The 22,826-nt window shown below is 48.5% G+C and overlaps 3 protein-coding genes across 5 annotated transcripts; 1 reads left to right on the top strand and 2 right to left on the bottom strand.

The window, feature by feature from the left end:
• Positions 1-474: 474 nt before the first annotated feature.
• On the bottom strand, positions 475-5,923 carry POLR2C (RNA polymerase II subunit C). Its single transcript, XM_048068987.2, has 10 exons — positions 5,915-5,923; positions 5,752-5,866; positions 5,327-5,376; positions 4,986-5,054; positions 4,727-4,779; positions 4,470-4,598; positions 3,313-3,364; positions 2,627-2,795; positions 1,678-1,752; positions 475-992 (listed from the first exon to the last, which is right to left on the bottom strand). Exons 2-10 carry the CDS (start codon positions 5,835-5,837, stop codon positions 848-850), a joined length of 828 nt encoding a protein of 275 aa, XP_047924944.1. The 5' UTR covers positions 5,838-5,866; positions 5,915-5,923; the 3' UTR covers positions 475-847.
• Positions 5,924-5,989: 66 nt separating this feature from the next.
• On the bottom strand, positions 5,990-14,229 carry COQ9 (coenzyme Q9). Of its 2 annotated transcripts, XM_048068935.2 has the most exons (9): positions 14,089-14,229; positions 13,099-13,270; positions 12,379-12,514; positions 11,887-12,029; positions 11,568-11,652; positions 10,300-10,404; positions 8,161-8,316; positions 7,717-7,770; positions 5,990-6,118 (listed from the first exon to the last, which is right to left on the bottom strand). In XM_048068935.2, the coding sequence occupies exons 1-9, from the start codon at positions 14,150-14,152 to the stop codon at positions 6,083-6,085; spliced, it is 951 nt and encodes a 316-aa protein (XP_047924892.1). In that variant the 5' UTR covers positions 14,153-14,229; the 3' UTR covers positions 5,990-6,082. The 2 variants fall into 2 exon arrangements, with proteins under 2 accessions (XP_047924892.1, XP_047924891.1); XM_048068934.2 differs by lacking the exon at positions 5,990-6,118 and having other exon boundaries at positions 6,148-7,770.
• On the top strand, positions 14,112-22,478 carry CIAPIN1 (cytokine induced apoptosis inhibitor 1). 2 transcript variants are annotated; one of them, XM_048068936.2, is made up of 9 exons: positions 14,112-14,249; positions 16,646-16,823; positions 17,141-17,293; positions 18,662-18,738; positions 19,129-19,297; positions 19,531-19,604; positions 19,935-20,050; positions 20,575-20,644; positions 21,253-22,478. In XM_048068936.2, the coding sequence occupies exons 2-9, from the start codon at positions 16,667-16,669 to the stop codon at positions 21,361-21,363; spliced, it is 927 nt and encodes a 308-aa protein (XP_047924893.2). In that variant the 5' UTR covers positions 14,112-14,249; positions 16,646-16,666; the 3' UTR covers positions 21,364-22,478. The 2 variants fall into 2 exon arrangements, with proteins under 2 accessions (XP_047924893.2, XP_013032188.3); XM_013176734.3 differs by lacking the exon at positions 14,112-14,249 and adding an exon at positions 14,270-14,613.
• Positions 22,479-22,826: the final 348 nt, after the last annotated feature.

Here is a 22,826-nt window from a genome sequence, read left to right as displayed (position 1 = left end):
CCACTGCCATGGCTCGGCATGTGCACCAAGCTCCAGCCTGGCACGTAAGTCAGCTCATACCTTGCGGGCTGCAGGCATGGTCAAAGCTGCCAGCTGGGGGTTGCTAACCCCAGCCCTTAACATAAAGATTAAATAGCGCATGGGTAGAATCTGCTCCAAATGAGCCTTTAAATACAGCTCAGCCTCCCCGGCCCATCTGCACTCTCCTGCCCCGCTGCCTTCTGAAGCATGTCTCTTACCAGGCCAGCCTCAAACATCTGCTTTAAATATAGCGCTGGAACTGTAAACAACAGGGTTACCTGCTGGAGGGTGTTCTGGTCTCCGTAGCAGATAATTGTCAAGAGCAGCAATCAGAAGTAGAGAGCAATGCTCCCTCCAAAGCAGATCTCATTAAGTTAATGTCTATTGGAAGGAACTAAACAATGTGACAACTCCTCCTGCAGCCCCAGAGCAGCTTTCAAGGATGACTGAACCTAGGGGGGGTAAGGCTTTATTCATCACAGGAAGGAATGGACACGCAAATAAGATAGGGTTGTATAACCAAGGTATGTGCTTCCCGATCCCAAATGTCCTGTGGTTAAAGTCCAAAACTCTGGGCTCACTTAGAGACAAAGCCCATTCCCATCCCAGTCAAGACATTCACAGATTTCTTCTTTTACCCCATGTGTCATGATGGCTTTCTCTGGGAAGGGAGAGCCAGGAGAGAGGTGTCACTGACCAGCAGAACTGGGCCAGGAAAAGGCAGAGGGAGATGGGGAGGCAAAAGCCTCAGGCTAGGGTGCTGCCATGCAGAGACAGGAACCTTCTGCATCACTCCTGCCTGGACAATCCTGTGCAAGGGGCCACCTCAGTTTATAGTGAGGACATCGCTCTGAATCTCGTGGCTCAGCTGGGTCTGGAGGTCACTCAATTTCTTCTTCAGGCCAGACAGTGCAGAGAGAACGATGGTTTCTGGGCGCAGAGAGCCGCAGGACTCCACATTGTAATAAAACCTGCGATTACAAGTCAGGGGAGAAAAGTTACCACCTGCTCTGGACAGATGTGTAAAACCAGAGAGCACCCACAGAGCAGTTCCAGCCCATTGTGACCCACAATGAGATCTCCACGAGATCTGCTGGGAGTCCCCAGCCATCAGCAGCACTGCCCTTCCAGCTGGGCACCAGCTGGGTGCCTCTACAACAGCAGCCACAGACCCAGAGCTCACTCTGGGTCACTGAGCCCACTCAGCTCTGTGACTTACAAGCTGCACTGGGAAGCTAAGACTGGCTGGCTGCAGGTATTCCTACTCCTTCAGGAGGAATCACCTGGAAGAGGGTGTACCACCAGCCATCAAAGCATGAGACTCACATGGGTGAATAAACACTGCACATGCTGGTGACATCGGTGTCTTCAGTATCCTCCTAAAAGCATCTCCTCGCCATACTTCACCAAATACCCTAATGCCCTGCTTGACATCACAAACTCAGAGGAGTCATCTAGTATCTCCCTGAGAGGAAAACCTGCCGGGCCTGGACATATCACCAGCTAACTGCAACTCCTACCTTGCTTTTCAAGGAACACCAGCTCCCTTGGCTGGGAAATTTCAGAGCAGCGTATCTGACATCAACAACAAACAAAGCAATGCAACCAGCAGGATCCCCCCATCTCCCGGCAGTGGGAGCACATTCAGCTTCCTACCTCTCAGGCTTCCCATTGGGGTCGTATGGGGCTTGAGCATCCTCCTCATCGATCTCCGAGTATTCACTCTTAGGCCTGGAATCAGAGAGCAGGGAAGGTCAGCACGGAGCCCACACTCTAGCGCTTTTGGCCCTACAGCACACAAGCACTCAGAGGAACAGCAAGCACTGTTTGCACTGTGGCACAAGTTGCACTGCCGCAAGACCGCACTGTATCTTTGATGGATGGAGCAACTCGCCAGCCCCAGCCTGGTGGGACCTGCCAGACTCCTGCCTCTCTGAACTGCACAGGAGAGACAGGATCAGTCCTGCTCTGCCCCAGCTCAGCGAGCCCTGCCTGAGGTACTGTGGCTCCATCCACTGCACTGGCATACTCTGATAGCTGCTATGAGCAAAGGGATGACAATGCCTGAAGGGACCACATTGTTTCTACTTTTCACTTGGTGAGGAAAACACCAGAGCACACCAGCACTGTCTCTGCTGCACAGCTGAGATGGGATTTTTCCTGGCAGGAATTAATCGTACATCCGTGAGACTCATCCTGATGTCCTGCACCTCCACTCCTCCATATACATCACTAGCAACATCACCGCAGTACCATGTACATCAGCTGGGCCAACACCGTATCTTTCTACCTGCTACACTTCATGGCTTCTAGGACATCACACTGGAGAGACTCTTTGGAAACACTTAATTCATGTGAGAAATCTTTTCAAGTCCCTCCAGACAGACCCAGCCTTATCTTATCCCAGATGGCCAACAGAGGTGAAACAGAAATAAAACCACTGAGACACCCCAGCGCTTAGGTTTAGGAGCCCTTAAGTGTCAGGCTTAAGTTCTAGGCTATTATTACAGCTGTTGTACTGGCTACTCTGGGTTGACCCTAAGACTACATATCCCACTCCAGACACGGCCAGCCAAGCCCTATGTTTTAGTCAACTAGGACGTACCACTCCTCTGGCTTGGGATACACTGTGTGCCTCAGCGCATTGTCTGGGTCATACTCGAAGGCTACGCCAGCCGTGGGGTTCCACTTGGCGTGCTCCTTGCCAAAGCCCTTCTTGGCATAGGCTCGCAGCTTGAGCTCCTGGCCCTTTCGCAGCTTCACAATCAGGATGTCTGTGGAAAAGCACATGCCAGTTTGACAAGGATGATGATAAGTAAGCGAGCAGGAAATAAGTGAAAAGGCAGGAATTATTAGTAACCAGGAAGATGTCACCAGAAGCCAGGGCTTGCCTGGATTCTTAGAGGGACTCATTTGTGTCCCCATGGTAGCTAGAAAACATCCTGCTATGTAAAAAGGAGTTGCACACATGCCCAAAGGCACAGCTCAAGCCGCCAAGCAACAAAAGACAGTAGAGCATTTTGCATCTTTGCTGTCTCTAAGCTCTCACAAGGGCAGACAGAAATGATCTCTGACACAGGACATTAGTTCTGGGGATAACATTTAAGTGGTGTTAACATAAAATGCTAACCCCACTGATGGTGGTGTCTCTCAACTGTCAACTTTAGATGTCAGCTTGTTTTACACCTACTGTAGGGTTACATGACTAGTAAATGAAGGATGTGTTCAAAGAGACTGAAAGGAAAATCCATTTCCTCCCACAGATCTTATTCCCATGGTAACACCACTTACCATCCTGCTCCACATAGTCATTGGGGTCATTATCTCTGCTCCGAGATGTTACCTGCAGAAGGAGAACAAAACCAAGTGAATTAACTGCAACATCACTTTTTCTCCCCGCATCAAATGATAATTGCCTACAAAAATGAGAGACTGCAGAAAACCACTTTACAGTGCCTTACAGCAACAAACTCAGCCCACCCTATCTAATGGAAATCAGGACAATTTAGACAGCTGCAGCTCCATATGTGATATCCTACTCCATAGGCCTGCTCCCTCCCACAGAATAGAGAGGGTCACAGCCTGGGCCCCGCGCAGCTGCTTGGTTCGGGGACACAGTCCAGAGTCACCCACAATATTGTCAGAAGGCAACACACAGAACTCATAGCACCGCAGCTAGGTTGGACTAGATGATCTTAGAGGTCTTTTCCAACCTAAATGTTTCTATGATTCTATGTCTAACACTTTAACCAGGCAGACTCTGGAACCATCTTCACTGTGCCACCAGAAGCAGCCCCCAGGTTTACAATGACCTCCAGATGCAGCCTCAGGGACCCTCCGGCCAACACCTTTTTCAAACTTCCTCCATTAAGTCCCCCTGCATCTGTTCTCCTTTGTCTCTGCCAACCCTCCCCAAGGTGACTGGGTAAGAGCTATTTGGCAGCAGTGCTGTGGCCCAGGCTCCTCACACCTTGCCACGCTGCGATCTAAGAATCAGAAAACCTGAAGCCTCTGGGCTGCTGCCAGGCCTTCGAAAGGGCTGACCTTGCCAGAGTCCTGGCAGCAAGCAGGCAGGAGAATGCAACAGCACGGCAGTATGACACAAGCACACACACTCTGAGTGTTCAAGGAAAGATAGATGGGCTGCAGCTAAAGCTTCCCATGAGGCAAGGATGAGGGATGCAGGATGAGGCTTTAACAAGGCCATACTGTTTTGAGATGTCATCAGACAGCAAGTGAATTCCAACAAGGCAACAAAAAGAAGGGTACTGGCCCATGCTGCTGTTTATGCAAATATTCTGTGCTGCCACTGCATTTTAAATGGGACTTTAAGGCAGTGCGAAGCATTCTTCAAGGCCTTGTTCTGTCCATATCCCATACGCTAGCCAACCCAGCCTCAACGGTAAAGTAGAGAGGGGACTCGCTGCAAGCAGAGAGATTACACTGACCGGTATGACACGGGGGTTGTTGGAGATGAGATCACGGGATGTGACGTGACGAGTCTGGTCTTCATTGCACCGGACATCAAGAGTAAACTCCACAGAGCACTCTGGACAGAACTCATCACATGTGCAGTCCTGGGACAGACATGGGTCAAAACGTTTATGCCAAAGTGCTTGCAGCAAGAATTTGTAGCATTTCCCACTAGTTCAGGCACCTACCACCACCACCAAAATAAGTACCCAAGATGTTTTGTTTTACTCACTCTGGAATATTGCATCTTATCCACAATGTCATCACTGGTGAGTGGGATGAGACCTGTGGAAACAGGGTAATTGGAGACATGTCTAAGCGAGACAATGGGTGCACTGTCCCTCCTGCCAATGCTAGCTGAAGAATAGCAGCCTCATGACAAAGGTGCTTTAGCAGTCTTGAGACAAACTTTGCCCACGACCTCTGCCTTGCTGTTATGTTAGCCTTTCATGCCATTTCCACCTCCCTCCTCTAACCTGTCAGGCACTCACCCAGTCTGTGGGCAATAAATTCATCATGAAGGACAGAGGAGTTGGCATCTATCTGGACCCAGTCAATAGCTGCAACGAAGAAAGAAACATGCTGAGACTTATTTCTGTGGGAAAAAGCCAGGCAGTTCACAAAGGCGCAGAAAATTGCAGACTACAGTGAAGCTGAGATGGCATTAGCCCCATGAGTTACATCCAGCAGTACTAGCTAAGCATCCGGTGCCATCCAAGTGAGTTGAAGACAAGTTGGAGGAAGAGGAGAAAACAGATGGGAACTGACGAGCGGGTGGCAGCGCAAAGAACCATGACCACCACCAGGCAAAACGGTAAGTAAAAGGCAATACCTATAATGGGAACTTCCGCTATGAACACTCTCCGAATGGAGTTTGCCACCCTGCAATAAAAAATGGAGCTCAGACGCTGAGAAGCGCAGTGCCTTACGACGCATTTCCCTCCTGTGCAGATGCACACCACAGTGCTGACGGCGGCCACCGCAGCACCACGGCGGGCCCGGTCCCAGCCCGCGGCCCCGCAGCTCCCTGAGGCCGCCGGGGCCCGGGAGCTGCCCGCGTCCGGGGCCGAACCAGCTCCGGTTTCACCGGGGCTCGCCCCCAGCCCCTCCCGACGAGCCCCCCGCCAACCCTGCCACCGGCTCGGGCCTCCGGGGCCCGCTCGGGGTTGGGAAAGGCCGCGGGCGGTGCGGGGCCGGGCCCGCGCCCGGTGCAGCCCCCCCCCCCCAGCCGGCTCCGTCCCCGCGGGCGGCGCTCACGCCAGGTCCGTGTTCTCGATGATGAACTTGACGTTCTCGTCCGTCAGCTCGGTGATGCGCACCGTGGGCTGGTTGGCGTACGGCATGGCCGCCCGCCGCCGCCGCCGCCGCCGCCACCGCCCCGCCCCGCCCCGCCGCCGCCCTCCTCGGCCGCCCCCTGGAGGCCGCCGCCGCCGCCCGGAGGACCGGGCCCGCCCCCCCCCCCCCGCCGGTCGAAGCAGGCGGAGACGCTGCGCGGTGTGGGTGCGCTTGGGCTTTATTGGAGACGGGAGGGAGAAGGAGGCGAAGGCGGCCCCGTCCTCGGTCCGGCGCCGGTCCGCGGGCTCCGGCATCAGCGGCGCTGGTTCAGCCCCGTCAGGTTGGTGATCTGCGGGACACGGAGACGCGGGCGGCAGGTCAGCAACCGGCGGCCCCCCGCAGCCGAAGCCAAGGGGCTCCGGCAGGCGCCTGCTCGGGAGGCAGCGGTGAGAGCCGCAGGTTGGGGTCACAGCAAGTAGGGTAATGCAAAAAGCTCGGAGAAACGGTGACCTGGGTACCCTCGGGAAGAGCCGGCAGCTTTCCTGAGAGCTGCAAAAGGCCCTCCTTGCTTGCTAGGTTCGGGGGTTTGAGCTGGGTTTTATTTCTGTGACTGCACAAGCCCGCACAGTGAATGCAAGCCCTCTGCTTTGCACGCAGCTGGAGCGCCTGGCACACCCGTGCAGCGCCTGCAACCATGGGCGTGGGAGGCCTGTCCATACTGGTTCTTAAGAGTTAACACGCTTGGGATGTTTCTGCCCTAAAACCAGCTGGCTGGAACCCACCCCTCTCCAGAGGAACTCACATCTCATTCCTCTTTTTATCTGCACAGGGGAACTATCTGTGGAACACAGGCAGACAAAACATCCAGGAACATAAAATATTCTAGACCTAAGCTGCACAGTTGTCACGTGTAGGAGAGCATCATACTGATGCACAAGGAGCACAAACAGTGCACCCGGACTTCTCTGATGGAGGATCTTACAATGATATTGACATTTGCGGGACAGCTATGGCTGTGGATGTGGAGCAAGGCTGAGAAATGCTTAAGGAACTATTCCACCATAACTGCAGGTGGAGGGAGGTGAGAGAGATTCTTCACAATTGCTTCATACAGTGAAAATGATTTCTAATTTATATTCCAGGTGGTTTGGCCTTCTTGTACTGGAAATCACAAAAAAACATCTATTACTGATAACAAGGAAATCACTTTGCTGCTAAAATGCAATGGGAGTTGTCCAAAACATCATCACAGTAGGGCAGCGAAGCTCTTAAAAATAGTGTGTGGGTACACAAGGGACTGTTTTGTGTCCTACAGGAAGTGCAGCTACCTCATGGACATACAGATGTCTGGGACGAATGAATTCATGAAGGACACCGCAGTCCCCTGAAACCAAACGCAACTTCCCTGAGCAGGTCACAGTTGTTCAGGTTGCAATATGGGCAGAAACACTGTCAGCCACCCTACAGTGGGCAGCGAGCTCCCCGGGAAGCCAGAGGGAACAGGAGCTTCCATCTTTATTTCCCACACAGCCTTATCACAGACTGCAGCTTGAGGAAGTGATCCTGCTGTGTGGCTCAGGGAGAGGTGCCACCTCCTGTGTGTCCATGAATGCACAAACCTCCAGTCAAGATCTCCAGGGAAGGGACTGGAAGAGGTCTAGTGACAAGTGATGGAGAATGGTGACATTCCCTTATTCTGACCACCTGCCTAAAAACTCATTCTGCAGCTTTGGACTTAATTTTATGCTGTATTACAAGTACCTTCACCATAGAATAGCAAACTAAGCCCAAACTACCCATAAAATCATTCTTACGTGTAGTTACGCTATGAAAGACAATTCTCTTTCATGCTGTAGTCTAGAATCAGGAGGGAAGACATGCTAGCATTAAGCATGGAACAGAACATAATTCTGCCCTTACAGCCTTGTTGGTTTCAGCATTACTTACAGTAACTGCAGCTCCCATCAGGCCCTGGGCAAGTGCTTCTCCGGTTGACTGTACCTGGGAGACGGGGAGAACATAACCTTTAGTTTTCTTCTGCAGTTACACTTGTAGATACCCAGATACAGAGACCCAATCGTAACAAATGTGTACTTGCTACAAGAAGGTGCTGATATAAGCCAAGCACTGAAGAAAAATGATAGCCAGAGATAAGATATAAGGAAGGGAATATACAGCTCCTAATCATTGGGTCAGTCTGACAAAAGCGTTGTTTTATTAGAACACACAAGTATTTATTGATACGGAGCTGATAGCATTTATGCCATCACCCACCAGTATGCCAGTGGTCTCTCAGCAAGTATGTGGTCTGCGTGACTGAACAGCCAGCTCTGTCTGCACATGTTTTGGTACAAGACAAATGCTGCATGAATACCTTGTCCACAATGTTACCTGCTTAGCTGTATTGCCCATGTTCATGGCATCAGCTATTCGGTTTTCCAGGAAGCGCCAAGTCTCTTCAAAATCAGGGGATGAATCCTGCATCATAACCAGTTCTGTGGTGTTGTAGATGCCAGTGAGCACAGCCCGACGAGTGTACCAGTTAAACTGCAGGGGAATGGATTGAGAGAGAGAAAGAAGGGAGGTGACCTGAAGGGAGATCACTAAAGCAGGCCTGGAGCACCACAAAGGAAAACAACATACCACCTCCTCACTGTTAGCAGCTGGGCAGTCCCTGGTAAACTGCTCAGTGAACAGAGCCCTAGGACTGCATATTCCTTCTTGAATTAAACCGTGCAGCTTCGTCTCTGTGATGCACTGGGCCACCAGCCACCACCACCATCTGACAGCACAGCTGATCCCATGGCACCAGACAGAGGTCACAAGCACCATGTATAAAACTGCTCAGCAAAAACACCACCACCTGCTTCTGGTTGCAAGCAGGCACCTGCAGCAAATGTACCCAGCTAGTTGGCTGTATTGTGCAAGAGTTTATCTTTGCTTTAAAGACTGCTAGCAGGAAATGCAACGCTACAATTCTAGATCTGATTCGATGTGTGTAAACACAAGGCTGTGTTTACTACTGAACTTCAGCTGTAGTTCACTCCAAAAACATGTAGAAACAGAACAAACTGATGATGGAACTGTGCACGGCATCACAGAGATACACCTTACCCAAATCCTATAACTGAAATACCAGCATTGCCTGCTGAATCACTAAATACATCAGCACACTGCTGGCAGCAGTCCTGTAGGATATGCTGCAAGGATAGGTTACACAATGCAAAGATTCATAAACTCTTCAGGTTTTCCACTTGCATTTGAATCACTGGCAGACAATATATACACACTTTGAAAAATGAGTCTTCAACTTCATTTCCTGCTATTATGGTGATTAAACAATTTGGGTACCTAGAAAAAATACTGGTTGTTCCATTCATGATTACAAAGCAACAGGAAAATTAAATCACTGGTCTTAATTTTGAAAACAGTTGGATCAAAAACTCTGCTGTCTGTACCACAACCTGCAAACTGTGACACGGCAAGTAACATGAGGGATGTCACCATTTGCAGCTGGCGCTCTCATCTGTCTGAGACCAAACTCCTTGTGCTGATTTTCTTCCTGCTCTGAAAAACACTTGAAAAGGTCTCTGAGGCAACAGCATACCGCACAGCTCCTGGCACTGTGAAGAAGGCTCTATTACAAGCAAGATTAAACTCCTTTACTGGAAAGAGGAAGTGGAATCAGCATTGCAGCATCCCAAGAAAATGCTTATAATCAATCAGAGGGTGCAAAGAAAAGATAACTTCTCCTACTCCCTGCAGCAGTGAGAAAACTTTAGGAACAGCTCAGTGCAGACACTGATTCTGACGTGTGAATTCAACTTTCATAAGGAACTTGTAGCTCCTGATGCAATCACAGTCTTTTTTTTTCTAGTTTATTCCTTTTTCTGTCATCTGATTTATTTTTTCACTGCAGTAGCTTCTCTTTCATATTCAGATAAAAGAAGTTTATTAAAGTAGTTTGTTAAAATGATTCATTTAGCTTTTCCTATCTCTCCCTATGTCAATATGAATTAAAATAATTTATTAATTAATTAAGGTTATAATTTTTCTTTTATTTCCTTCCAGAAAGATGAAAGCTTTAATAACCTATTTGCATTTTTAGGTAGATTTCTTTAAAAGGTTTTCAAGTCAAATCTGTAAATGCTACTGTTGGTAGAAGACACAGCTGCTTCAACAGAGACACACTGCTTGCTAACTGAATTGGATCAACTTCTTAGTCTCCAAGTCTTAACAATTTTGTCTTCCCCCCCCCCAAAAAAAAGCACTTATGAATAAGTCTAGGAACATCAGCCCTTTTAATTTGCACTAATCCCATCGGCATTAAATTTGTATTTAGTCCCTTTGGCTCCTAAGTCTCTTTGGAAATTACAGTATGGCTTCTGAAGACTCTTGGGTGCTTCTAAAAGCATCTTCCCTCATTCAGAAAATGGATCATTTCAAGAGAGACATGGCCTACTTCAACCCATCATTTTCCTAAAGTGCAGATGGGTAGAACCAGCCTGTCTGCAAGGCACAAGGACTTACGTCCGTAGACTGGTCTCCGGCATAGTGCCATATATCATCAATCATGCTGGTGAGGAGGTTGAGGCTGGAAGGGATGTTATGTGGGAGCAACAGGATGCTGACAGCCTGAGAAGAAAATACACAGGGAAATGGAAGAGTCAAACATAGAAGGACATAACATGAAAACAGACCAATGTTTCTCTGCTCTGTTATATTTTTGCTGTTGCTGTTGACTTGACTCCAGCTCCAAATGACAAGACCAAGTTCTGTTCACCTGCCACTGGTCTTTCCAAGCAGCAAGATTTGCAGGGAGTGTACAGTGTGGCAGCCAATCTCACAACTTGGCCTCCACTGGAGCCCAAGCTCCCTGCTCAGCTTGAATGCCTCTGTGTTGGCTCTCTGAGCTGTTTCTCCAGGCACGGAAACACAGGACAGGCTGAGCTGGCTCACCTGTGTGCTGTGTCCCTGCAGGCAGGGATGGAGCCAAACCTGTCTCTGAATTTGACTTTGAACTCCAATCAGCTACTAAGGGCAGAACAGACAGCTATAATGGCCCTCCTTCAGCCTCTGAAACCAGTAACAACACCAGGAGAGTCACAAACCACCCACACCCTTCACCAGACAATCTATGCTATTTGTAACAAAAGCATGAATCCTATCTTCTTTCTCTGCAAGGAGAGTTGGATTCAGCTGCCCAGAGGCCAGCAATGACTGGATAACTGAGGCTTTGTAGGCCAAGGTTGGGAACTCTTCATTTGTTACTATAGCCACAATTCCCATCTGACCCTGAGAAGAATGGCTTGAGATTTGCATTTGAATTTTGAAGCACGGAGCACTCTCAGTTCACCTGAAGAAGACAGCTTCTTCACATTGTCAAGGGTTTGCCATTCGCATACTAGGCAGGCAGTTTCTTGCAACGAAGCAGTAGTTCTGCATTTTCGGGTGTCAAATGATACTAGTGCAGCCAAAACAATACTGCAAGGAGCCTGACACTGCAGTGACACTAAATACAACTGAGCAGAGAAACAGGTTATCCCCCTGTGGATCCCAGATGGGTGGAGCGAACAATGGAGAGGTTTGTGTTTCTGGAAAGGCAAGGAATAGTTGCTAGACACTTTTAACTGCCTTCTTCAAGGGTGCTCTCTTTTTGAAGGCTACAAATCATTTGAAACCAGCGAGGATTTCATTTATAACCTTGAACTATTCTGGTGGATAGACTATGTTGAAAGCCACAGGGTGTTTAAAATACACGCACAAAAAAAAAGACAATCCTTATATGCATTTTATACCTGGGGCCATTTCTCAATATATGGAATCAGCATCCTCAGCCTGGCTTCTACAGCATCTCTCAGGAATTGATCTGTAGGCTTCTTCCTGGGTGAGGAAAAAAATACAAATATGAAGAACATCCAAGTTAAAATCGGTTCTTGAGAACCTCAAGCCTCAGCAACAGCGATGCAAAGTATTGTGTATCCTTGTTGTCTCTAGTCCAGTTCTGTATCTGGGAAAGTGGTATTGCTTGAGTAAATTACATTTATGGATTGCCTCTCTGCCTATCGAGTTCCCAGTGCCTGCCAAGGAAGATGCATTTTTATACCCAGTACTCACTCTGTCTCACCCAACTGCACTAGTTTTTGTTCCTGCTCCAACAGGTCAGACAGCTTGGTGTTGCACTGAGATACAAAGTGCAGGATCAGTTCACTGCCATCGCTGTGAAACATCCCTGCTGCAGCAACAGAGAGACCCAGGGTCTGCAGGGAAAAAGGGAGAAGCACAGATCAGGTCATACACTGCTAAGCAGGATCCAACTAGTAAATATGTTGTATTTATTTTATACATGATATTGTATGAATTTAAATGAAACAATACTGTATTAAAATGCTCTGACACATATTTGCCTCTCATTAGGATCACTACTCTGCATTGTCCCTCAGCTTAACTCTTAACACCGTTAACCTGTAGCTGGGATTCGTTCCTGCCCGGTACCATCTGCTGACTGGGGTACGCTGTCCAAGGTTATGTGGGGGAAGCATGCAGGTCTGTCTTTGAACTTCGGTTCCATCCAGCTTTTGACTGGTTCTTTGCTTCTCTCCCACATACCTTGGCTCCCTCTGCAATGGCTTCTGCCGTCCAGCCATGTTCAGGCACAAACTCCAGCGCTGCTGTGAGGATTCGGTGCTGCAGCTGCTCCTCGCTCTCATAGTCCTCTGACTCCTGGCCGCCCTGGCCAGTGTAACTATGAGAAGGTATTGGTACAGTGAGGGGAACGTCACCATCACCCATCAGCAACATGGACTCTACTGCTCACTCACTGCCACCAGTGTGTGTGAACATACTTTAAGATCTGCTCACTCAGTATACATCTCATGTCTTCCTGTAAAATCCTTCCCCCTCCATTCTAGAAAAAGGAATTTTTAATGAACCTTTGCTGTTAGAGGAGGAGATGGAAATAAGGGAAGGCTCGATCCAGTTGGTTACCTGGAGATCAACCAGCCTCAGATATCCCACTCCTTAAAAAAAAGCAAAAAACAACTAACTACGTTTTTCCCTTTTACGGATATAAGCACATGGACACTGCAGCTATAGATTTACACAAGAACACAGAAGTGCAGGCCTATGCTCTGCAGACTAGAAAGGCTTCCTTGTGAAAGCAAGTCCCATCTTGTCTCCATGAAGGACAGTGGAATTTGCGCTGTCACAGCTACTGAAGCACCATTAATGCTGGACTGCACTGTCTCTGAGCAGCAGCAAGTTTCAGCAAAGCAAGTCCTTTTGATCTCACTGCCGGCAGGACAGCTCTAAAGCGAGCTACTGAGTTACCTGGGACGAGAGCCCTGAGGTTCATGGTCAGGCTGGGGGTCTGTTGGGGGTGAGTCAAACTGCTGCTGAGGGGAAGATGCCAGCGGCTCCTTCTTCTGCTCATCTGAGGCTCTCCTCAGTACAGCTGAGGCATGGAGGGCCCGCTGGGGTGGGTAGAGCTGGCACCTGAGCCCTGAAAGGGAAACAAGGAGTCAGATGTGTCCTTCAGGTACAAGACAGCACAGGGACTCAAGGTGGAGAAGAGCATTGTGGCAAACACAGCCAAAAGGCATGGAAACCTGCAGGGAACGATAGTCTTTACTTCTGAGAAACACCCTTGTCACCCTAGACTTACATTTTTACTTGATGAAGTGATGAAACATCTTCTAAGGAAAAGAATCCTGCACATGCAGCAAACAGAAAAGAGTTTTGCAAGCTTGTGCCGGAAAGCACACACACAAACCTGCACCCACCACAGCACGCCTCTGGTCCTTGGCCCATCACAAGGAAAGAACCCAGAACAGGGTCACTGCGGCGCTCGAGTGAGGTAGCAGTTTGAACAGATACCACACTCCAACTGCTGCTTATGCTCCTCAGGTGACTCAAAGACAGCACACCCGGCAATTAGGGCTACCGTGGGAGAATTTTTAATTTCACTGCAGTGAGGCGTTGTGTTTTTGATGAGCTGGGGCTGCACGAAGGGATAAACACACACACACACACACACACACGCCCCCTAACGCTTGGGCTCGCTGACAGCGGGGCTGCAGCAGCCCACCCTGCCCGCTCCCCCCGCACCGGCCCCGACGGGCACCGCACGGCCCAGGCCAGGCCTCGCCCCGCTGCGTGGGGCGGGGGGGGCGGGCGGCCCCGCACCGCTGCCCTTCACCTCACCTTCCCCCGGCCCCCCACGCCCCGCCCGCCAAGCGCACGGGCACGGGCACGGGCACGAGCAGGGGCACGGCCGCGAGCGCGAGCACGAGCGCGAGCACACGCCCCCCGCCCCCTCACCCGCGCGGCCCCGCCACAGCCGCCAGCCCGCCCGCCGCAGGCTGCCTGCCGCCGCCGCCGCCATTTTGGAAGCGGGCAGGGCGCGATGACGCAGCGGGGCAGGGCCGTGACGGTGTCAGAGGGAGCCGAGCCGAGCCGAGCCCGTCCCGCGCCGTCCGCAGGTAAGGGGAGCGGGGCCCGGGCGTTGTCGGCGGTCCTGGGGGCAGCCCCGGCGCTTCCACGGCCTCGCGGGCACGGCCAGGCAGCGCTGCGCCTTCTGCCCTGTCCGCTCGGCTCCTCCCGGGCCTGGCTGGGGGCGCCCCCCGGGCTCGGCGGAGGGGCGGCGTCGTTCTGCCTTTCCCACAACGCGCGGGCATGGCGCCGTGGCTGGGTATTTAACCTCCGCTCTCGCTGTGAGGGAACGCGCGCGTTTGTAGGCCTCGTTTTCTGTTGCCTGTACCCGGGAGTTGTGCCCCAGGCCGACAGGACCTGCCTGGCTTCATCCTGAGCTCGCGATTAACTTGAAGCTTTGATGTGCTGGACAAGGTAGCCCAAAGACTTTTTTTTTTTTTTTTAAACATATGAAAGCTGGAAGCCTGCAGTACTGCTTAAAGCCCCTTCTTTCCCCTGTTTGTGGGAGGAACAGTCCTGTTCTTCACAGCCTGCTGGTGACCGTGACGTGAAGATAAGCCCCGTGTCCCCTCCTTGCCCCCCGGGTGACAAAGCAGCTCAGCTGTAACTGCAACGATCTCCTCAGCAGCAGCAGAGGAAAGCACTGCTCAGCTAGACCATGGGGTGCCAGGTGCTTCCCTGAGTTAGCAAGCTAGCTTGGCAGGTTCTATAGCCGCAGGCGTGTGAAAGAAGGAAGACGGCTGGGGTGAGACGGCCCTTCATTCTAAATAAATTCCACTTACTACTGGAAATCTTAGAGGGGGAAAATACACGCTCCCCTGGAACTCCCCCAGTCATTGGTTGTCCGTGCTTCAACAGCAATTCCAGGCCTTCATGCCCACTGAAGGCAGGTTAACATCATGTACTTGAAGCAGTAGCTTCCTGCTGTCTTTAGATAGGTCTCGGGGCACTGATGCAGGCTGGCGGTCTGGTGTTGCTGTTCGAGTGGCTTGGGCTCAGACTGAAATTATTTCCGTGATGTCGCTTTGGCATCACGTTTGGGATCTGCTGTTACACCTTTTTACCTGAACCTCTCTTGAACAGTCACAGCCTATTGTTCTGAGAGGAGGGTGTGACTTTGTTTTATTTTTTTCTACGTTAGTCTAACAGATTATGTATCTTTTGAGGTTTTCAGCCACCTCCCTGGGAAAGATGACGTTTTGTCACGGTTAATACAGGTTTACTAGTGTTAATCTTAGTTGTGGTTGCTTAGCTTGCGTTGCAAGTGCCCTCAAGGCCAACTGTGAGGTCCTGTAACCTGTATCATGTGTCTGGGATCTTTTACTTGTGGCTGGGTTGGCTGTGCAGGCTGGATTACAACCCATTCCTACCAGAGTCGCTTGGACAAGGTTCAGGGTTGTCCCATTCTTCATGTCTGCAGTTTCTAGGAGTCTATGGCATGCTGAGCTTGAGGAACAGGGAGTCAAAATCAACTCCCAGATTGTGGGCAATTCAGTTAACTTTGGTGCAGCACATCCGTGAGCTCTTTGATGAAAACACAGCGATGATAAGGTTTTATCCAGGATGCATAATGTTGTAATGATTTTAGATGATGATCTTAAAACAGACTGTTTTGAAGCAAGTGCATGGCTTATATCTGACTGCAGATGTAGCGGGCAGCCATTATGCTCATCACCGTCTCTGTCCTCCATGGTTGTGTTAAATTAGAAAGGCTGCATTGGATGAGTAAAGTGAAAGAGGACAGGAAATTATTTTCAGTAGTTGGTGCTGCAATGAGTACAGGTGACAACATGATTGACTCCTGCCATGACACTTTTATGATGCAGATTTTTTTTGGCCTCTCTCAAAAATACGGTATTTTTAAAGTGTTATTACAGAGACAGGTTTCTCAAAACTTGCTAAATACACATTCAGTTCCCCTCTTCCCTGCTGTGTAATCGTTCTCCCGGTGCCTGCAATGGTAAGAGTTGAAAGAGCTTCAATCTGGAGTGCTGGGAATGCCAAAAGTTACTCTTTTTTTTTTTTTTTTCTTCACATATAGTGGAGGCAAACTCTGCTAGGTCATGTTCTGAGTAGGAGACAGTTCTAACTCTCACAAAGTTGTCACTAGTCTTGTATTCCAGAAATCCTGTATACATTTATATTCAAATCCAAAGGAAAGCATGTAATTATTTTTATTTTTTTAAGCATGGCTTGCAATCTCCCTGCGAAACAAGCCTCTAAACTGGAGAAAAACTAGAATTATGCCCTTAAATGTAGATACTTCTTAATGTCATATGAATGCTTTATTTGTGGGAGCTACGTGCTGCCTGTCTCCAGAAAAATTCCCGTTTATTACAAGAAGTCAGTGCTCAATGACCCAGCCATATTCTGTGAAGGTTTTGGTGCATTTGGCAGTTACCCTTCCTGTCTTCCCCTGCCCTGTCCTTCTGTTTGCTGTTGCCAGGCTGTTGCTGCTGCTGCAGAAATGGGGGAGTATGGGGTTGCACCTGGGCAGCGTGTGGCCGTCATCTGGGACAGTTCCTCGCCGGTTGCAGCGCTGAAGGATTTGGTGGATAAAATTCAGGCACTGGTGGGAGCTGATAATCGTGTCTCTGTGGAAAACATTAACCAACTGTCTCAATGTAAGAATGATCCTAATTTTTCACTGCTTCTTTTAAAGGGAGAGGGTACTTTATCTTACGAGCTCACGTGTTCCCTGGTTTGTAAGTCAGCATTCAGAACAGCAATAGCACCCACTGTTAGTGCTCTCCACCGGCAATGCAGCAAAGACAGTGATATACCCTGGTCATGCTTCCTATGACTGGTGTCTTTAACCAGTTATTGCTGTTATACACAGGCATGAGAGTTGAAGAGGAATGTAGGATTGATTATTAAGCAAAGATTTGTGTGTGTGTGTGCGTGTAAAATTGTACCATCTTACGTCTTTCTTTCTTTGCAGCGGCACACAAGGAGTCCAGTTTTGATGTAATTCTATCTGGCATGGTACCAGGCAGTACTGTGCAGCACACCACAGAGGTATTGGCAGAAATAGCTCGGATACTTAAGCCTGGGGGACGTGTACTTCTGAAAGAACCGGTGGTTACAGAATCAGGTGAGAGAATCTGCATCAGCCTTGCTTTTGTGGCAACAGAGAAATTCCTGTGAGAATTACTCTGTAATGAAAGGCATCAGGAACACTTGCTCCCATTTAGAGATTTTCACTCTCCTGACACACTAACCTGAATAGCATTTTTTTTAATCATGTGTTTAAGCTGATAGCCATCAGGGGTTTCTGCAGGCATTCTCCTTCTATCAAAAGTGCAGGACAGGCATGTTCCTGAACTACACCGAAAACCTCAGTGGACTCTGGTTTTCTCCTAGAGGTTGTAGTGTTAATAGATTGTCACAGGTGCCATGTTTCTGAGCCTCCAAATTGATTTTTAAAACGGGTGACAAATGCTGAGAGAGGCTGTCCCAGAAATCAGTTGAGAAGAGGTAGAAGTGTTTGGACTAAGTTCTAAAAGTGAAGCCAGAGCACCCAGCACAGCAGGCTGGTGGAACACAGAAGGAGGTGGACACAAGATTATTCTTTGTCTTAATGCCTGACCTGCATTCAAACCTTGCTGGCATAGAGTTGGTTTAGGAAGAAATGAGGAAATAACATGCCATCTGATAAGAACAGAAGCATCTGTGCTGATGATGTTTCTACTGGCACAATCTGCAGCACTGAAAATAGTGGTATAATTGGCAACAGAAGCTCCTTCAGTTTAGGAAGATTTGCCATTGTTTTGAAGCTGGCAGTGGCGCTGCAGGGCAGAGGTACAATACCAGGATGGGAGACGTTCCTGGGACAGAATGAAGAATGTGCACAGTCTGGAGTAGATGGGTTTTTTTGGTTTCCAAAGTCACATCTGGCAGGCTGGAACTTGGTGGACCTGGAATAAAGTGCAAGCGAGAGTATGGAGACAAGGTGGCTGAACTCAGCACAAGCCTGTGCCCAAGGGACGAAGCCTGTAATGAGTCTTCGATGAAATAGTGACTGTAGTAACTTATGCCTATTGGAACAAGGCTCTTGAATGTTATGTTTCTGAATTTAATGCTCATTTAGGAATCCATGTTTTGAAAATTCATGAGTTGTTTACTGCAATATATGAAAATGTTTTGGGGGATCTTTTTTTTCTTTCGTTCCTTTTAAAATTGGTGTTGATTGTGTTGAAGGAGGTTTTGGCATATGTAGAACAAATCTGGAGCTAGAACCAACTTTGTGATCCCAGGCCATTATTCTAATGAACAAGCTGCTCACTCTTTTTGGTTTGTTCCTGCTGTCACTGGAGAGGGCCCATTTTAAAGCAAAGGTTTGGCTTCAGTACCTCCTTGTAAAGCTGTCTTGCTTTTCCAGGTTTCAAGCACCATATCTGTTTCTTAGTGACCTCTATTCTTGTTCTTCCCTCCTGCTATTTCCTGCTTTTGTGTCTTCCAGGAAACAACAGCAGAATCAAGACAGCAGCCAAACTCTTCGCAGCTCTGACTCTCTCTGGGATAGTGGAAGTGAAGGAGGTATGTATGTACTTACTCTTCCAGAACTCCCTTATGCTATTACCTTGAAATATTAGACGAGGACTTGATGGGTAGCAAGATGTTTCGCTACCCTGGTTTACTGTAAATGTGCATGGACATTGCCTGCCCCAAACATTTGCTATTGCAAAGGTAGTGTTATTCTTTAGGGTTGAAAATAGAAGAGAAACTGTCCTTTGTCATGACTGATTGCTTGTGTCATACTGATCAACTCTTTCTGCTGCACTGCAACTAGGACTGACTCACCCTCTGCTCTGAAGGATAAGCAGCTGGAGCCAGACACAACTGATTATCTGTGTTCACAGGAATAATGCACAGGGCACTGAAATAAGGTGGCTCTGTGTGAAGTTAACCTAAGATCTTGCATTGCAGCTGCAAAAGGAACCTTTGACCCCAGAGGAGGCCCAGTCAGTCCAAGGACATTTGGATTACCAAGGCAATGACCTTCTCATTGTTCGGATAGAAGGCAGGAAACCCAACTTCGAAGTGGGATCCTCAAGTCAGCTCAAACTATCCTTTGCCAAGAAACCTGGTCCTTCAGGTAATGTGTGGTGCTTGCTGAATGTGTGGATCACCTGCCTCTCAGGTGACCAATATCCCTTGGAGCAGGGAGACTGCTCTGTGGTAGGGAGTGTTACATAAAAATCTGCAGAGTGGGGGCTTTCCAAAGTTTTTGAATTCTCTATTTGTTGGAAATATGGGGCAAAATATTGCCCAAAATTTGTTGGGCAATGGCTGGATTAGCTACTATTTTTTTACTTGTTTTGGCTCCAGGAAAACCCTCTGTGGATCCAGCCACTGCTAAGCTGTGGACACTCTCTGCCAATGATATGAATGATGAAGAGATGGTATCCATTTTTATTTGTGAGACTTCGCTGTCATTCCTTCTCTCTTCTATTCTTTCCTACTCTAACTAGTTTCAGTCATGTCTCATGGGAAGCTTTACAATGTAAGAGATAGAAAAGAATCTCTAGGGTAAAATTTCTCAGCTGCTGTACGAGGTGTTGGGTGCCCAGAGGTGTGGTGAGGGTGGAGAGGAGACAAGGTTAAGAGGGAATGGCTGCAGCACTTTATTGCTAGTGCTACAAACGGGGGCATTTCTGTGAACACAGCACAGCAATGTCATTCCCTACTAACACGTCCATTTGCTGTGTGTTATCTTCCATGGTATACTCCAGGATCTTCTGGACTCTGATGAACTGTTAGATTCAGAGGATTTGAAAAAGCCAGATCCGGCTTCCCTCAGAGCTCCATCCTGCAAAGAAATGGGCAAAAAGAAAGCCTGCAAGAACTGGTCAGTGCTGGGATTAGCATATCAGTGAACCTCTTAACTGTAATATTGAAACTTTAATGTTGCATGTTTTTTAAAAAGATTGTGGGGACTTCAAAGCATGATTCAGTTGGTTCATGTCCTTTCTTATCTTAGCTATTTGAGTGTGAATCCAAACAGAGTGAAAATTGGTTAGCTACGCCAAAACTGCTACAAACTGCCACATTGATATGATCAACACTCTTCTTGGAGGTAGCTGCACAGTTTGCGCAGCCTTCACTAAAATCCTGGTTCCGCAGATTCCAAGGAGAAATAGTTCATGTAGCAAATGTTTTAGAGTCATTTCTCACTCAGTTCAACTGGACAAGTGTGTTTCAACTCTTGTTCTGCAAACTGTTGTATTGGAGAACAAGGTGTGTGAGAGTCCCAGAGCTGTCTGTGTCGTGTGACAAAGTGAGGGCTGTTGTGTGTGAACAGGTCTGGAACAAGTATTGGTGACTCACAACCTGTAAGCAGAAAGATGCAAGTGATTTCTTTATTTTCTGCAGCACATGTGGCCTGGCTGAAGAGCTAGAACAGGAGAAGAAGAGCTCACAGCCCAAATCTGCCTGTGGAAATGTAAATAGTCATTTTTGTTTCTATGTTGTGGTTTGCAAGATGCAGCATGTGTCTAAGAACAGTTTTCTCTGGTGACTGCTCCCTAAGCTCACTTACTGCTTTCAAATACTGCCTGTGTGGGTGCTGCAGAGCATCTGTTTTTACTCATCTTGATTCTTAAAACAGCCTGCTCTCTTGTGCCTGCATGTTATATAGCAATGCATGCTGTCTGCTACAGTGCTAGTGCCACCCTTGTATGTGTCAGAATGAACAGTGAACCTTTACTGCACTTGCTAACCAGTGGTGTCCTCAGGGAAGATCACCTTATGGGAGTATAGGGGAACCTTGTGGTTAGGGAGCTGCCCAAGCCCAGCATGCAGCAGTGGCTGGGCAGTGCAGCCCTCCTGTGGGGCTGGGGTGGAAGCTTGCTTCTTCCATGTGAGCGCCCTGCACCAGCTCCACTAACTGTGCTAAACAGGCATGTGTCCAGAGGAGGTGGAAGGGAAGTGGTTTCTGTGCTGGCATATGCTGCAGAGCAGGTCATTTCTCTAGATGGGTAAACCATATCACAGGAAGAGGTAACTGAAAGTAGCCATGATTACAGAAAGTGTTTTTCGGTCTCTTGGCAGTGCTACCTGGGGGATGCGTTCCGCTGTGCCAGCTGCCCTTACCTGGGCATGCCTGCGTTCAAGCCTGGAGAGAAGATTCTGCTGAAAGAGAACCACCTGCATGATGCCTAACACAGACATCTCTGGATGTCCTGAAAAGGACTCCTCTGCTTTTCCGTCAGTCTGAGATGCGGTCTGAGACTTCTTGCAGTCCTCATCCTCTCAAATTCATGCTCTCCAGCTGATACTCCTTGTGGGAAGGGACACTGTGGGCACTGACGTTGCTGTGAGCTCATCACATGCAATCAACCTTGGGCTGTGTGATAATCTTTGGTAGCGAGTGGTCTTATATGTGTTAGACTTGTTAATGGTACACCTTGTTCTAGCTGCCTTGACTTGACACTGAGACGCTGGCCGTCATAGCATGTCCCACCAGCAGAGGGAACTGGAATCAAGTGTCAGGTTGACCTTGTGGCAGGAGCCTCACCAGTACTTCCCCTAGGCCACGTTGTACTCCTCCTTGCCCTTATTTACCTTATTTTACCTAGTGAATCAGCAGCTCTTGCTCAGCTCTCAGGGTGACACTTGGGCTCCTGACTTGAAATTTGAACCTGTGGTTCTTTACCAGGTGAAGGTGACTCAGCAGCTCCCGTTGCAAGTCAGGAGCAGTGAATACACTTTGCAGTGTACTGTTCCTTGGTAAAGTCTGGCAGGCACGATGAATTTTCAAGTCTTTTGGGATGACGTCCCCCTCCATTATGTTTTCATCAAAATGACAAAAGACGCTCCCATTGAGAAAACTCTTGCTCTTAAGGCAAGGAGCAAATTAAATGAGATCTGTCTTGTCCTCACACACCTTTGACCAGCATGAACACAAGGGCAATCTGACCAAGACTGTCACCTCTCTTGGTGGTTATCTAGTGACTCACCTGCAGTGTCCAATAAATAAGAACATAGCAATAACTTAATTTCTGGATGATATTGACTATTCTTTATTTATTTGCATAATTACTGCTAGCGAAGCATCCACACAGGTGTGGGATGAGGGAGCTCTCGGTGTTTTGTGCCAGGCTCGCTTCTCACCCAGGGAAAGAGAGGAGGAAAACCCAAGATGCTCTACAGGATGTGACTTCTTGTCATTGTGCTTCCTGAGTTAAACAATAAAGTCATGTAAGAAGCTAGGATGAAAGGCTGTTCTGTTCTTAAAATAAATGTGACCAATAGTAAAATGCTTGTTTTAAAATGGGTATTATTGGTGTTTTGAACATGTCTCTCCTTTTGCTTGGTCTCTGCTTACTCGTCTGTGCTTGGGGCTGTTTGTGATTTCCAGAAATGTTTAAATGTTGGCTTGTAGAGTACATTTTGGAGTTCTACAAAGATTGTTCCACTGAAAGCATGACTCAATGGCATGGTAACCATTAGGAAGAACAGAATCAAGATGTCTAGATTCACTTTTTTATTCAAAGTAGATTTCAGAAAGAGCCTTTCTCCTGGTTCCGTAAGGAGAAGGCTTGCAGGGAGAGAAATGAGTCCTTGAGGTGTGCAAAATCTGTGTGGATCAAGGGGCAGGAACTGCTGTGTTATCTGTGTCACAC

The sequence above is a fragment of the Anser cygnoides genome, chromosome 12 (genome assembly GCF_040182565.1).
Source record: "Anser cygnoides isolate HZ-2024a breed goose chromosome 12, Taihu_goose_T2T_genome, whole genome shotgun sequence".
NCBI classification, from domain to species: Eukaryota; Metazoa; Chordata; class Aves; order Anseriformes; family Anatidae; genus Anser; species Anser cygnoides.
The sequence above is the reverse complement of the archived record's forward strand: the minus strand, read 5'-3'. Positions and strand labels throughout refer to the sequence as shown.